Source organism: Nerophis lumbriciformis, linkage group LG11, assembly GCF_033978685.3.
Source record: "Nerophis lumbriciformis linkage group LG11, RoL_Nlum_v2.1, whole genome shotgun sequence".
Taxonomy (NCBI): Eukaryota; Metazoa; Chordata; class Actinopteri; order Syngnathiformes; family Syngnathidae; genus Nerophis; species Nerophis lumbriciformis.
The window spans coordinates 32,088,599-32,105,178 of record NC_084558.2 but is presented as its reverse complement, the minus strand read 5'-3'; the positions used below and the strand labels follow the sequence as shown (position 1 = coordinate 32,105,178).

General features: G+C 38.2%; 1 protein-coding gene across 4 annotated transcripts in view; it reads left to right on the top strand.

Moving 5' to 3' along the window:
• The window catches only part of bag6l (BCL2 associated athanogene 6, like), a 57,170-nt gene that overhangs the window by 13,221 nt on the left and 27,369 nt on the right, over positions 1–16,580 (top strand). For 2 of the 4 annotated variants that reach the window (XM_061966785.1, XM_061966786.1), the window contains exons 8-15: positions 462–591; positions 2,609–2,812; positions 5,382–5,613; positions 7,714–7,737; positions 8,111–8,388; positions 9,205–9,280; positions 9,818–10,095; positions 16,324–16,573. In XM_061966785.1, the coding sequence (XP_061822769.1) occupies positions 462–591; positions 2,609–2,812; positions 5,382–5,613; positions 7,714–7,737; positions 8,111–8,388; positions 9,205–9,280; positions 9,818–10,095; positions 16,324–16,573 (1,472 nt within the window). The remainder of the gene's footprint in view (positions 1–461; positions 592–2,608; positions 2,813–5,381; positions 5,614–7,713; positions 7,738–8,110; positions 8,389–9,204; positions 9,281–9,817; positions 10,096–16,323; positions 16,574–16,580) is intronic. The other 2 variants (XM_061966787.1, XM_061966789.1) reach the window with 2 other exon arrangements.

Below are 16,580 nucleotides of genomic sequence, written 5' to 3'. Positions count from 1 at the left end.
CTCCCATCAGCCGCATCTTTCAAGCGTTTTTTATGATCTTTAAAATTGTAATTAAAAAAAAGACCTATGTTCTTGTCTTTCATAAAGATTGTGAACGATAGGCAAAATTCCAAAAAAGTGCAGTTCCGCTTTAAGGGCTTTATTGGCAGAATAGAGCAACTTCCATAGGCTCTATTGTGAGCAGACATTTGGTGGCATGTATTTACTCTTTTGAATGCATAAAAAAAAGAAAAACATATATGTTCTTGTCTTACATAAGGATTGTAAATGATAAGCAAAATTCCCGTAAAAGTGCAGTTACCCTTTTAAAATTTGATTTAAAAAATTCAACTGAATTCACATGACATTCTGCCTGCATTTCTGACAGCTTGTCTGTCTGTATATTGTCGCATGAAACAAAACAAATGTTTTACAATGTAGAGTGCACATTTGAAACGTTAACATTTTTGTTCTGTCTTAAGTAATCCAAGTCCAGCTGAGTTGCTGGAGATTCTCTCAGAGGTCAAGAGGGTGGAGGAAAGGTTACGTCCATTCATCCAGAGGACCCAGTCCATCCTTGGGGCAGCCTCCTCGGCAGACTACAACAACAACGTAAGGATTAAAGAGAGACTTTGTGATCTTAATAACATAAATGCATCATCTCTGCTTCTTGACCACCTAAAAATGTACAAATAAAATATACTAATAACAATGTACAGTACAGGCCAAAAGTTTGGACACACCTTCTCATTCAATGTGTTTTCTTTATTTTCATGACTATTTACATTGTAGATTATCACTGAAGGCATTAAAAACTATGAATGAACACATTTGGAGTTATGTACTTAAAAAAGGTGAAATAACTGAAAACATATTTTATATTCTAGTTTCTTCAAAATAGCCATCCTTTGCTCTGATTACTGTTTTGCGCATTTTTGGCATTCTCTCCATAAGCTTCAAGAGGTAGTCACTTGAAAGGGTTTTAACTTCACAGGTGTCATAGTTTTGATGCCTTCTTTGACAATCTACAATGTAAATAGTCATGAAAATAAAGAAAACGCATTGAAATGAGAAGGTGTGTCCAAACTTTTTCCAGACTGTCTTGTAAAATCAACTGGTCATCCATTTTGTAGGCATTGAGCTGTAATTTTTTGTGTCACTGCATGTTTTTCCAGTTTTAAATATTCTTTACAAATTATTTGAAGGTTAGGCATATCTAACCTTCAAATAAGTTCTAAAAAATATATATATATATATATGAAAGGAGAGTTTGTGATGTACAGTCTTTTCGTTTTTCACAAACCGATAATTTATTGGACCCGCAGACGTGAGCACATCACCCCTATTTTAGCGTCCCTTCACTGGCTCCCTGTGCGTTACCGAATACATTTTAAACTCCTTTTATTTGTTTTTAAATGTCTAAACAACCTCGCGCCAACCTATCTCTCCGACCTCCTTCAGCCTTACTGCCCCACCCGATCCTTAAGATCAGCCGATCAGCTGCTGTTGACGGTCCCTGACACAAGGCTGAAGCTTAGAGGTGACAGAGCTTTCGCCGTTGCTGCTCCCAAGCTCTGGAACGACCTACCCCTGAGTGTTAGACAAGCCTCCTCTCTTCCTGTTTTTAAATCTCTCTTAAAAACATACTTTTATTCCATGGCTTTTAACACTGAGTGATATCCATCCTGCAATGGCGCCCCATAATACACCTGCTGTGAACCTGTTTTTATTTATTCTATTTTAATTATTTATTTTTTATCGTGTTCTGTTTGTGTTGTGTTGTGTTTGCTCGGTACTCGTTTTATCTTTTAACCTGTTCATTGTACAGCACTTTGGCTACCCCTGTGGTAAATTTTAAATGTGCTTTATAAATAAAGTTGATTTGATTTGATTTGATTTATTGTGGGAATATGGACTAATCTAATAACAGCAGCCCGAAAGCATGATGCTGCCACTACTGTTTTGACAGTTCATATAATGTTCTTAGGTTTGAATCGCACATTGTGTTTTTTGATGAGCAAGAATGTACTCTCATATGCGTGGTTTGGGTTTTGCCTTGGTGGATTTATGGTGTCCGTCTATTGATTGCCATTATGAAAGGTGGAGGTTATCGTTAATAAGCGGTGATAATCAATCACATGACAGTCATTCTATGGCTCATCTACGCTGCACACATGTATATACATGCGACGTGACACTTCCAAATAACTTACTGTCTTGTACAATTGCTTGGAGTGATGATCAAATAAGTGCTGTCAAAGAGACACTACCAGATGTGATCATGATCACGAACGAGAACATAATAGGACTTGGCTTTGTCAAGTTAAGACATACTGTAACCTTTGGTCTTATTGTAAGATTTATTGGACTGTCTGTATATATTTGAGCCTTTGTGTACAACTTGGCCCCAAGAGCATATATTCTGTGTGCCCAATTCATTCCGATGCGAAATGAGACCTATAATATGTTTTTTAAAGACAAATTGTGATTTTTAAGATTTTGAGATACAGCCTAGGATGTGGAGGAGTCATGTTTTGACCATGTTTTGGTTTTTTTCAACAAATGTCAGTACCAAAGCTGCTCAGTGTGACCAAAACATTTCATAAATGTCATCTGTAATTTTTGCCAGATGCAGGAACGAGAAACGAATCAGCGTGTGCTCAATATGGCAGGGGATGCGGTACGTCTTCTTGGCAATACCTTGATTGTCCTTGGTGACCTACGTTGCAACCTGGCAACACCGCCTCCTCGCCAGCTCTATGTAGCCCAGCCCATGGCCCAGTATACCCAACCTGTCTTGGTCCAGTCCAGTCTGACACACATTCCCATTTCAGTGAGTACGCAGAATATTTAAAGGGATCATATAATGTTTTTGTTCTGTTTTTGTTTTTGTTCTTTTATGTTCTACATTTAATAGACTTCCTTGTGGTCTACATAACATGTAATGGTGGTTCTTTGGTCATAATTTTGCATAGATTATGTTTTACAGACTGTCTTCAAGCCGATTTCTGACCGTTTTATTTCCGTGCCTCCACTTCGACTGTGTCTTCTGCCCACCAGCCGTGTTATATTTTTTAGCACTTCAATATCGAGTCTACTGACAGATATATGTTCAAATTATACGCTACTTTGTATTAGAGATGGCAAAAGCGGAGGATGCATGCGCATGTACAAGTTAGTCTACCCCACCACAAGAGGACAGAGACAAAGAAGGACCCTATTGACTACAATGTCGAGATACAATGGCGGACTCATGCAAAACTCTTACCATATATTGATATCTGCTGGTGTTACACTTAGGAAAAACGACACAAATTGGGCAAATTTCAAAAGGCTTGTTTGGAGGAAGTATGAAGGAAAGCAATATTGTTTTTGTAAATATCCCCGCCATGCCTCCATTATTTTGATTTCAAATTTTTGGGACATATCCCAAAGACACAAAAACAGGTACCAATAGGTAAGAAAATTTGCTATTTACGACAGACAATGTTTTGTGTTGATGATTCTTCATTTGTCTAAGAAATGGCTCAAACACTTAAAGGAATTAAATGGTGTCCATGTGTTCATTGGCAGCAGTTAATATAACAACACAGCATTGATGTGAAATATTGATGAATGATCTGCCCACTAATTGTAATGTGCTCACATGTGTGCAGGTGTGTGTGTGTTTGCATGCATCTAGACAGGGTCCAAGGATGATACAAAAAGCAGAGGAGAACTGTAAAAACACAACCTTGTAGATAAACAACATAATAATAACATAATTATGTTATGCGATAATACATCATAATTAAATTATCCCCTCAACTCCCCCCAAAATGGATTAACTCGCTGGAATAAAAAAGACAATATAACATACGGTACATCCATTAACATGAAAAAGTGCAATATATTTATCTGTACAGTAATCTATTTATTTATTTATATATATTTATATATTTTTTTTAATTTTATATATATATTTATAAATTATTTATATATATTTATTTATTTATATATGCACCTTATTGCTTTTTTTATCCTGCACTACCATGAGCTTATGTAACGAAATTTCGTTCTTATCTGTGCTGTAAAGTTCAAATTTGAATGACAATAAAAAGGAAGTCTAAGTCTATAATAGATAAATACTAGAAAAACACTCGAAGAGCGCAATAGAAAAAAAAAATCCTTAAAAAGAAAATCCTGAATCCAGACGGTGATCCGGAATGGATCGCCCCCAAAATCTAATGACTTCTCCCATTTCGGACATTTCCTGAAAATGTTATCAAAATCTGCCCATATCTTTTGAGCTATGTTGCTAACTAACAAACGGACAAACAAACCCCAGCGAATGCATAACCTCCTGGCAGATGTAATGAGACTATCAAAATGGGACCTATGATGACTTTTAATTGACATTTTAAAACACTTCCTTGTGGTCCAGATAATATGTATTGTATATGCCTTGGTGTAAATGTTGCATGAATTTTGGTACTCAGTCACATTTATAACCTACCGTACTCTCTGTGCATGCCCGTAAGATGTTTGTTAGTGGAAGCATTCCCAGATTGCAAAAAAAAAACACGACCCACCCTCCAAAAATATTAGAGTTATCTTTTGAAAATGTACACTGTTAAATATAAAAAAAAATTCCAGACACAGTCGAAAATAAACTTCATCAACGGTTTATAGATTCACTCCGTCACATTAGTATTCACCTGCCCACTCTCTCATTGATACGGACTCTATAATAATAAAAATGATTTTTTTATTGTGTGCAGGCCAAAAAGATGAAAAAAATACTCTATCCAACCTTTTCTCGTGTTTCCTCAAACCAAGTCGTAATGTTGTCGTCTTTTTACATCAGTTTATCGGCTAATCCAATTTCGTACTGGTCAATCTTGACAAAACAGTAACGTGTTAAATGTTAAGACAAATAAACAAGTATTTCCTTGAGACATCAAAGCAAGTGGGGAGGACATTAGACCAGAATGAATTCCACACAAGCTACAGGAAGCAGCCATTACAGTCTCAGGGCCTGAGGCTGAGGGGAAGGAGCTCTGCAGGTTGCATACTAGAAATGCCTACATTAGTAGATCCGTCAATCAGTCACTGATTCCCCAGTGTTAAAAAAGGTACTGAAACACTGCGGGCAGAGGCATTCAAAACTGCGTGCTAACTCACGTCCAAATGCATGAACCATGAGGTTTGATGCTTTGACATTTCTTTAAGACGAGTATCCAACCTTTGTGAGAAAATGTATAAGTCAAAAAAGCTGAAATTCATCAAAGGTCCCCATTAAGGTGGGGAGTGAGGCGTTGTCTGTTTCAGCTCGAGTATTTTGGTTTTGAAATGTAAAATGTATTTTACTTGCTGGCTTACATGATGGTCTCATATTGGATTTTTTTTTTAAATGTCCTCAGCTCAACATAGGCACCACAGCAACTACGCAATCAAATGAAGTACTCTCATCCGAAGGTCAACGTCAGCAACCTCATACCAACAATCTTTTAGATCAGCAGACTTTTGGTCGGGCTCGGCCTCTTCACTCCAGTGGGACAATTCATTCAGTTCAAGGACAAGAAGGACCCCGAGTAATCAGAATCACCCACCAGACCTTGGAGCCTGCAGTCATGATGCAGATGAACATTGATGGTATGAAATGGTACATAAACCGGCTTTTAATTCAGGGACTATGTGAGTAGAACAGTTTGTGACTGGATAAACCTTCATGCTCTTCTTATCATAAACATACATTAGTGTCATATCAGAATCAAAATCAGATATACTTTATTAAACCCCGAGGGGAAATTAACATTTTCAGCACAATCCCATTCAAGATATGAGGACTTAAAGCAGGCTAAGTGGTCTAATTTAGTATTATCTGAAGAACCGTAGACACATACTTGCCAACCCTCCCGAATTTTCCGGGAGACTCCCGAATTTCAGTGCCTCTCCCGAAAATCTCCCTGGGATAACCATTCTCCCGAATTTCTCCCGATTTCCAGCCGGACATAGGGCACGCCCCCTCCAGGTCTGTGCGGACCTGAGTGAGTCGTCACGTCCGTTTGGCCAACCAAAAAGTAACCACAGAACACTATACTGTATAGTGTTCTGTGGTTATTTTTTGGTTGGCCAACGGTTTACGTTGTATTGCGCACCCTGACGGCAAGTGTGGGAGTCGGTTCTGAAGTATGAAGTAAAGAGACGTAACTTCATCACCTCGCCTGGTTATTGACTCCAACCCAGAATGTTACACTGCCCATACCAACGCTCCTTCAAAGGCTGTTCTACTGGCTGCAAAGCATTGCACTTTCAAATACAACAATGAGTAGAGAGGAGTGTTATGTGTGTATATGTGTAAATAAATGAACACTGAAATTCAAGTATTTATTTTATTTATATGTATATATATATATATATATAATAAAAAAATAAAATAAAAATAAAAATAAAAATATATATAGCTAGAATTCACTGAAAGTCAAGTACCGTATTTTTCGGACTATAAGTCACAGTTTTTTTCATAGTTTGGCCGGGCGTGCAACTTATACTCAGGAGCGACTTATGTGTGAAATTATTTACACATTACCGTAAATTATCAAATAATATTATTTACGGTAGCTCATTCACGTAAGAGACTAGACGTATAAGATTTCATCGGATTTAGCGATTAGGAGTGACAGATTGTTTGGTAAACGTATAGCATGTTCTACTGTATATGTTATAGTTATTTTAATGACTCTTACCATAATATGTTACGTTAACATACCAGGCACGTTCTCAGTTGGTTATTTATGCGTCATATAACGTACACTTATTCAGCCTGTTGTTCACTATTCTTTATTTATTTTAAATTGCCTTTCAAATGTCTATTCTGGTGTTGGATTTGATCAAATAAATTTCCCCAAAAAATGTGACTTATACTCCAGTGCGACTTATATATGTTTTTTTCCTTCTTTATTATGTATTTTTGGCCGGTGCGACTTATACTCCGGAGCGACTTATACTCCAAAAAATACGGTATTTATTTTATTTAAATATATTATATATATATATATATATATATATATATGTGTATATTTATAAGAAATACTTACATTTCAGTGAATTCTAGCTATAAATATACTCCTCCCCCCTTAACCCCGCCTCCCGGCCCCGCCCACCCCACCCCGAATATTATCAACAACAGTATCAATATTAGTAACAATTTCAAAATAGCAGTGATTAAAAATCCCTCATTGACATTATCATTAGACATTTATAAAAAGAAAGAACAATTGTATCACAGTGGCTTACACTTGCATCCCATTTCATAAGCTTGACAACAGACTGTGTCCAATATTTTCACAAAGATAAAATAAGTCATATTTTTGGTTCATTTAATAGTTAAAACAAATTTACATTATTGCAATCAGTTGATAAAACATTGTCCTTTACAATTATGAAAGCTTTTTACACAAATCTACGACTCTGCTTGCATGTTAGCAGACTGAGGTAGATCCTGCTGAAATCCTATGTATTGAATGAATAGAGAATTGTTTTGAATCGGAAAAATATTGTTTTTGAATCGAGAATCGAAAAAATCGATTTATAATCGAATCGTGACCCCAAGAATCGATATTGAATCGAATCGTGGGACACCCAAAGATTCGCAGCCCTAATGCATAGACATCCCAATTTCAATACCCCTAACCCCTAAAAATCTAAATCTCTAATTTTCTGTATAATTAATCAATTCTGTTTTTTTTACAGGTGATCCTGGTTCAGTCCAGCCAGGTAAATGATGCGCTGTGGTAGGGTAGTTTGTTGCTATGTTCTCAGTCTCAGGCCACCATATGCTTTGCTGTTTTAATAATTTGTGCCACACAGCTTTTGTTTTTATTCCTGGTGGTGTAACGGTACACACTTCTGCCTTTCATGGCAGAGAGCATCAATTTGATTCCCGACCAGTGTTGCATTAGAAACAGCAGCCGGCGTAAAAACTAAGCTAAAACCATTCATTTAATTGACTTGCTGTCACTGAAAAAAAGAGGTAATCATAAAATTGTTCAAGAAAAAAACAGATGGTGCCTAAGTCTGAGCTGTCCTGTAGTTTTATGGAAAACAACTTTCTGAATAAGGAGCAAATAATATTCTGCCCACTTCCCAGGATTACCCCCAGACTTCACGCGAGCTATTGTTCAGCAAATCTCCCGTCAAGCAGCCGCCATTGCCGCAACAGCTTCATCAGACCACCCAGTAAACCTGGCAGCATCCAGTGCTGGTACCACTGACCGCAATGAAAGAATGCCTTCTACACATCCCCCACATCCTACTCAGGCCAGGGTTGTCTTCACCAGACCATCCTTCCCTCAGCCTATTGGAACCACAGCAGCCACTTTCAACCTGAGGGCCACTGTGCCCACAACCGGCCAACAGGCAAGACAGGTTAATTTAAAAGTCGGAATCTGTTTCATGCTGACATTGTGACATACCTTTTCAGTAAGCACCCACAGAGTACAGTAAATCCCCGCTATTCATGGGGGTTAGATAAAAAAATAATATTTTTTTAACACACACCGTGTCCCGCCCGCCCCCAACCAAGATGCTATTTCGATGAGGTTGTTCTCCTCCAATTACGAATTAACATTTGCAATAAAAATGACTATTTTATTTATTTATGTATTTATTTACAGACAATTCCATATGACATTGTTTCTTTTGTTAATATCAGAGTTCGTTCTGCAAAAGGGTAATCCCTAGAAGCTTACAGTTTATGGATAGGGACCCACAGTTAAAATATGCATCATATAATATACAAAATTCAGACTGTTGAAATTATTAATTAGATTCCGCTCCAATAACCATCTCTACGGTTAATCACAAATGAAGTTAACAAGCTAAATGCATAGAAGGATAACACACCTTAAAGCTCTTAATATGCCTCACACACACTTTTTAAATGCATTTTAAATGATAAAATGTACAGGTGCTGACCACTAATAATGAAAGATGGATCTGTTGACAAATTTGTAGGATTGAATCACAAAGAATCTTTTGCAACACCTAAGCATGTTAGTTTCACTTCTCTATAACTAAAATAAAGAAGGAAGGGAGTAAAACTTACATCAGGGTTAACAGTGATGTAGGATATTCGAATATAGAAATGTTGACACATTCTAAGGGAATAATGTGAACATACTAAAGCCACATACAAACAATTCAACTACATGTTTATCAGTACCTCTTTTTACTCCTGAACAGGACCAAGTTCTGACTTCTTCCCTCACCCAAATGATCAGCAGTCTGGTGGGGCAGCTTCTGAGGCCTGGGCACACAGGTAAATGTATGAACTCTTGCAAAAACTGCAGCCTTTTTATTTTAGTAACATAACTGTTGGTGGATATGGACCAAAAGACCATAACATTTCTAAGAGTAAATTCAAGTAATTCATAAGAAAATTACTTATTTTCTTGTCATATTAGTGGATTGTGGGCAGCACTGTGCAACAGTGTGTCTGCCTCACAATAAGAAGGTCTTTGGTTCCTCTGGGTCTTTCTGTTTGGAGTTTTTATGTTCTCCCCGTTACTCCGGGTACCCTGACTTCCTCCCATCTCCAAATACATGCACCTGAGGAGAGGTTGATTGGCAACAATAAATTTAGCTCTAGTGTGTGAAAGTGAGTGTGAATGTTGTCTATCTATGTTGGCTCTGCGATGAGGTGGCGGGTATACCCTGCCTTATGCCCGTATGCAGCTGGGATAGGCTCCAGCCACCTGTAAAACATGAATGGATTAGTGGATTGTTTCAAGTGTCTTGATTTTTTGATGTATGGTAGAAAAACCGCAAACACTTTTTTTCCATGTAACTTGCTAAGGTGATACCACGTCCAGCTCTCAATCATCCTTCTCTTCATCTGAGTCCTCCTCATCTCCTGTTAATCCCTCTGCCGACACACCTGCACACAACACCACCTTGGGATCTGTGGGTCAGCCAGCAGGAGGTGCTTTAGAGGGAACCCTGGTCCAACTCCTAGGCTCTCTGCCAGCGGGAGTTGCAGGGACAGGAAGTTCTGGCTCTGGAGCAGCAGCCTCCATCACTGTGACTCTACCTGGAGTGCCTGGTTTCATTCACAGCATGTCAGACATCACTTCAGTAAGTGCGCAACATAGCAAAGATGGTCAAGTGACTTATCTGTTCTTTGTTTTCTGATTAATTTCTCATTTATTTAATTTCACAAATCATAATGCAAAAAATGCATATGTTCAGAGATAACCATAATCAAACGTTGTGCAATCATACTCAAATTATAATGACGTTTCAGTTCAGACTAGGGGTTACCCGATAAAACTTTTTCACTTCCAGTACGATACCATTATCGAGGCCTTGAGTATTACCCAATAATAATATTTATCTGATGCGATATCAGCACAAATCATATTTATGCTTTTTATTATTTTGTAATGTGGACTGTTTAAAAAAGGTTTAAGTGAAATCCTCTTAACGGTTTCTCATATGCAATGACGTAATTATGTACGTACGTAACACATGCACGCGCATTAGCTTCAGGTGTTCTTAGCTAATAATAACAAGTTGGATAGTTAGCATTAGCTGTCATTGAATGCATATTCTCTAAAACAACAACATGACTGCAAAATGTTCGTTGCTTCTCATGGACTGCTTTTATGGAGGTTAATTTGTGTCTTTATCATGATGAATTTTTGCGTTCGAATTTTGTGACCTGAATTTTTTTGTATCAAATTATACGGACAATTAAAAAATTACACACAAATTTAGTGTTTAAAAAAATCAGTGTCGAAAAATTTGCTGCTTCAAAAAGCAGGACTCACTTCCGGTAAATTAAGATTGAAGCAATCGATCTTGTCTTAGAAGCAGCCCATTGGCAAGTTTAAAATCACGTGACACAGGTCTTGCAAAACAGCATAAAAAAGACAGTTAACTGGACTACCTGGGGATTATACAACATAATTAACATTTCAATGGGCCAACTTCAAACTATAGAAATTATGCCAACGGTTAGAATCTACACTTTTGAGTGACATACGGTTTGCTACGGTGACCATAGGAAGCGGGGTAACAACGGGTCTAAGACCTCGCAAACATGAGTGTCAGACGGAGGCAGATTTCTACAACAAAGTTCTGCAGAAGAATGATATTTTATCAAATAAGTGGATGTTTTTCCTGTTTGTCTTTATTTTTTGCCCAGTTTGTTGCATCTTTGTTGCTCCTGCTCGATTATAAAAGATGTCCATCAATGAGGTGGTGTTGGAAGTAGAGGAGCAATGTTCATACATTTTTAATATTCAGTGTTTTATTGTTCATAGTTAGTATTGTAAATCCCACATTCTGTATTTTTATGTACATTCTGAGTGTCTTATTCAGTAAAAAAAAAACTAAACAGACCATCTCAAAAAAGGAATACATTTTAGTTTTTTACAGAATTATATGACAGTCAGAATGTACATAAAAATATAGAATGTGGGATTTACGATATTATCTAAAAACGATAAAACACTGAATATTGAGAATATATGAATGTTGCTCCTCTACTGCAGACCACCGCCTTGATCGACATCTTTTATAATCGAGGAAGAACAACAAAGATGCAACAAATATGGATAAATGCCAAGGGTAAAAAAATATCCACATATTCATCACCATAGAAATCTGCCTCCCTCTGATACTCGCTATCAGGCTTTTTGCTGTGTAAACAAGCTTCGCCCACTCTGCGCCACTCTGTCCGTGCCCGGTCTGCATGATGCAGAGCTTCCTAAGACACTCAAAAGTGCCGATTCTATTCAATGGAATCATTTCTATAGTGTGAAAATATCCAGTGGGCCGCATTGAAACGTTAACTATGTTGTATTATGACAAGGTAGCCCAGTTAACTGCCTTTTTTATGCTGTTTTGCAAGACCTGTGTCACATGACTCAAATCTTGACACCTTATTGGCTGCTTCAGAGACATGATTGATTGCTTCAGTCTTAATTAACCAGAAGTGAGTCTTGCTTTTTGAAGCAGCAAATTTTTCAGTACTGAATTTTTAAACACTAAATTTTATACACTGAATTTTGAAACACGCACATTTTCAATCAATCAATCAATCAATCAATGTTTATTTATATAGCCCTAAATCACAAGTGTCTCAAAGGGCTGCACAAGCCACAACGACATCCTCGGTACAGAGCCCACATAAGGGCAAGGAAAAACTCACCCCAGTGGGACGTCGATGTGAATGTCTATGAGAAACCTTGGAGAGGACCGCATATGTGGGTAACCCTCCCCCTCTAGGGAGACCGAATGCAATGGATGTCGAGTGGGTCTAACATAATATTGTGAGAGTACAGTCCATAGTGGATCCAGCATAACAGTAAGAGTCCAGTCCACAGTGGGGTCAGCAGGAAACCATCCCGAGCGGAGACGGGTCAGCAGCGCAGAGATGTTCCCAACCGATACACAGGCGAGCGGTCCACCCCGGGTCCCGACCCCGGACAGCCAGCACCCCATCCATGGCCACCGGACCTTTGTGTCTCCCCCTCCACAAGGGATAGGGGGGAGCAGAGGAGAAAAGAAAAGAAACGGCAGATCAACTGGTCTAAAAAAAAAGGGGGGCTATTCAAAGGCTAGAGTATACAAATGAGTTTTAAGATGGGACTTAAATGCTTCTACTGAGGTAGCATCTCTAACTGTTACCAGGAGGGCATTCCATAGTACTGGAGCCCGAATAGAAAACGCTCTATAGCCCGCAGACTTTTTTTGGGCTCTGGGAATCACTAATAAGCCGGAGTTCTTTGAACGCAGATTGCCGGGACATATGGCACAATACAATCGGCAAGATAGGATGGAGCTAGACCGTGTAGTATTTTATACGTAAGTAGTAAAAACTTAAAGTCGCATCTTAAGTGCACAGGAAGCCAGTGCAGGTGAGCCAGTATAGGCGTAATATGATCAAACTTTCTTGTTCTTGTCAAAAGTCTAGCAGCCGCATTTTGTACCAATTGTAATCTTTTAATGCTAGACATAGGGAGACCCGAAAATAATACGTTACAGTATTCGAGACGAGACGTAACGAACGCATGAATAATGATCTCAGCGTCGCTAGTGGACAAAATGGAACGAATTTTAGCGATATTACGGAGATGAAAGAAGGCCGTTTTAGTAACACTCTGAATGTGTGACTCAAACGAGAGAGTTGGGTCGAAGATAATACCCAAGATTCTTTACTGAGTCGCCTTGTGTAATTGTTTGGTTGTCAAATGTTAAGGTGGTATTAATAAATAAAAGTCGGTGTTTAGCAGGACCGATAATCAGCATTTCCGTTTTCTTGGTGTTGAGTTGCAAGAAGTTAGCGGACATCCATTGTTTAATTTCATTCAGACACGCCTCCAGCTGACTACAATCCGGCGTGTTGGTCAGCTTTAGGGGCATGTAGAGTTGAGTGTCATCAGCATAACAGTGAAAGCTAAAACCGTATTTACGTATGATGTCACCTAGCGGCAGCATGTAAATACTAAAGAGTGCAGGGCCAAGAACCGAACCCTGAGGAACTCCGCACGTTACCTTAACATAGTCCGAGGTCACATTATTATGGGAGACGCACTGCATCCTGTCAGTAAGATAAGAGTTAAACCACGACAAGGCTAAGTCTGACATACCAATACGTGTTTTGATACGCTCTAATAAAATATTATGATCGACGGTTTCGAAAGCAGCGCTAAGATCAAGAAGCAGCAACATAGATGACGCATCAGAATCCATCGCAAGCTAACGGTGGTTGTTATATTTTTTGCTTTGAAAAATTCAAATAGCAACTTTAAAGGGAGCTGCACTTTTAAAAAAAGGTTGCTTATCATTCACAATCCTTATGAGAGACAAGAACACATGTTTTTTTTTTGCATTCTAACTTGTAAATAAAAGTCAGCTAACAATAGAGCTAATGGGAGCCATGACGTCATTGCGTCTATTGCATCCATAAACCCCACAAAAAAAATCCGAAAAGCGCAAGCATTCCATTTACATTTTGTGACCTGAATATTAACCAGGTATTAGCAATATTGTTATTATAAGCGCTAACATTAAGGACCTACTTTTAGTGGCGCATTGATCACAGATAGGTAACTAGCTTATGCTCTTATAAAAAGTTAAAAAGTACCACTGATAGTCAGACACACACTAGTAGTGGTAAAATTAACCTCTGCATTTGACCCATCCTCTTGTTCCACCCCCTGGGAGGCGAGGGGAGCAGTGAGCAGCAGCGGTGGCCGCACTCGGGAATCATTTTGGTGATTTAACCCCCAATTCCAACCCTTGATGCTGAGTGCCAAGCAGGGAGGTAATGGGTCCCATTTTTATAGTCTTTGGTATGACTCAGCTGGGTTTTGACTCACGACCTACCGATCTCAGGTTGGACACTGTAACCACAAGGCCACTATTGACATCATCAGCCGGTGAGCCGGTGAAAGTTAATCCTATATTATAAACCATGCCTCTCACTTGGATAGTAGAAGGTTGTGGACATAAACCAAGAAGTTGGTAAACTTTGACATCCAGCTTAGACAAGCCGGAATGACAAATTACCTTAGAATGACAAGCCAAAAGACTATATGCGGCATGACACATATGGTAGAGCGGCTGTGCCAGCTAGTTGAGGGTTCCAGGTTCGATTCCAGCTTCCGCCATCTTAGTCACTGCTTTTGTGTCCTTGGGCAAGACACTTCACCTTTGCTCCTGATGGGTCGTGGTTATCGCCTTGCATGGCAGATTCCGCCATCAGTGTGTGAATGTGTGTGTAATTAGATGAATGTGACATATATATATATATATATATATATATATATATATATATATATATATATATATATATATATATATATATATATATATATATATATATATATATATATATATATATATATATATATATATATATAAGCACTTTGTGTATCATTCCAGGTATAGTAAAGTAATTTGTCATTCGTTTACTTTATTACCGGTAGTCCCCGAGGGGAAATTCAGATTTTCAACACAATCCCATTCAAGGCGTTATATAAATAAATACAGATAATTTCACAGACCAAATTCCTTGGACCGTCGAGCAATTTTTATTTAATGTAATTTGTCATTTTGAAAAACATGGGCACTTAATATATACGTGTTCTGTTAAACCACTAATGGTAACGAGGGCTAGCTGGTGGTGGTGGTGTTATATTTTTTGGTTTGAAAAAGTTGCAAAGTTGTAATTTGTGCTTGTCCTCCTAAAACACTACAATTTTTAAAAATGTTACATGTCTTTTGAAAACAAATACAAATATGTAGATAAGATATATTGCATGAGAAACAATACAACAGAATGTACAACTACAGTTGTTTTATGAAGTAATGCAATAATAATGTACAGTACCGGTATTTACTTTAGAGAGCTCACTTGTATCTCCTTTGAGTTCAAATTTCGTACAACACACCTTTAGCAGCTTCTTAATAGTTTCATGAATATGTGTCCACTGTAGAGTAATTATTTTAACGTCCTTGATGGCGTTATCGACTCATTTTGCTTCAGTATTGTGCACACAAGCAGTGATATGCTCCAAGTGCTTCACCAAGTCGTCTACGTACTCAGTGACATTATTGACAATTTATTTCTTCAATACAGGGAATTCCATCCATTTCTTAGTCTTAGCACTCTCCTTTGCACTCACTCACTTAGTTCCAATAAATGGGAAAAACTAAATTATGTCAATCTCTAGGTCGAATATCATACTAACAAGTAAGACCAGATGTTTAAGTCTGTTGACTGTGACTTTAAATTTGCCAACTAGAGGTTGGAGGCTTGTTACCCAAATTTCCTCGTATCCTTAAGCATAATTAGTCGAGAGACAGCTTGTCTACTGATAAATGTAAACTAGGGCACTCGTACCCGAAATACCACTGTACTTCTTTACCTCAATCCATTACAAATTATTCATCATGTTATTTTCTCTGGGATTTTTTACATGTCTCTCTGTCACAATAAACCTATAAAGATTATGGACTGTTCAAATCGTTGGAAGGTGGTAAACCTCAGCAACAGAAGTATTTTCCCTATTGTATATTACAAAAACTAAAAACCATTGTTTGAAATTATTAATCACATTATCAATGTGCATTATAATTCCACATTTGTGTGGTTTTAGTATGATGCCATGCTTCTCACTACCACAAATCTAAATCAAACTACATCCAAGCATAACAAAACACTGTTATACTTTTGTAACAGCAGAATTTCTAGTATCCCTTGTATTTATTCCCATTTTATGGTGCACTGTATACTGCATACAGTGGTTATATTGTATGTTGTTGGCATGTTTTTTTGTTTTGTTTCTGCAGTCACCTCCGAGCCGTCCTGTTGAATCGAACGTTCCTCAGTCCCAAAGTCCCTCCCTGCCTCAGCCAGGCAGTGGCATTGGTGGAGACTCTTTGAGCCCTGATTTATTCACTGGAATTGCACAAGGAGTGCTGTCCACCTTGATGAACTCTCTTGGGGCAGAGCGAGGCGATGAAGAAAGTATTGCCCAGTTCTTTCAGAGGCTGTCTCAGACCACCAACCTGTTTACCATTGGATCTGGAGTTGCTGGCGGTAAGCC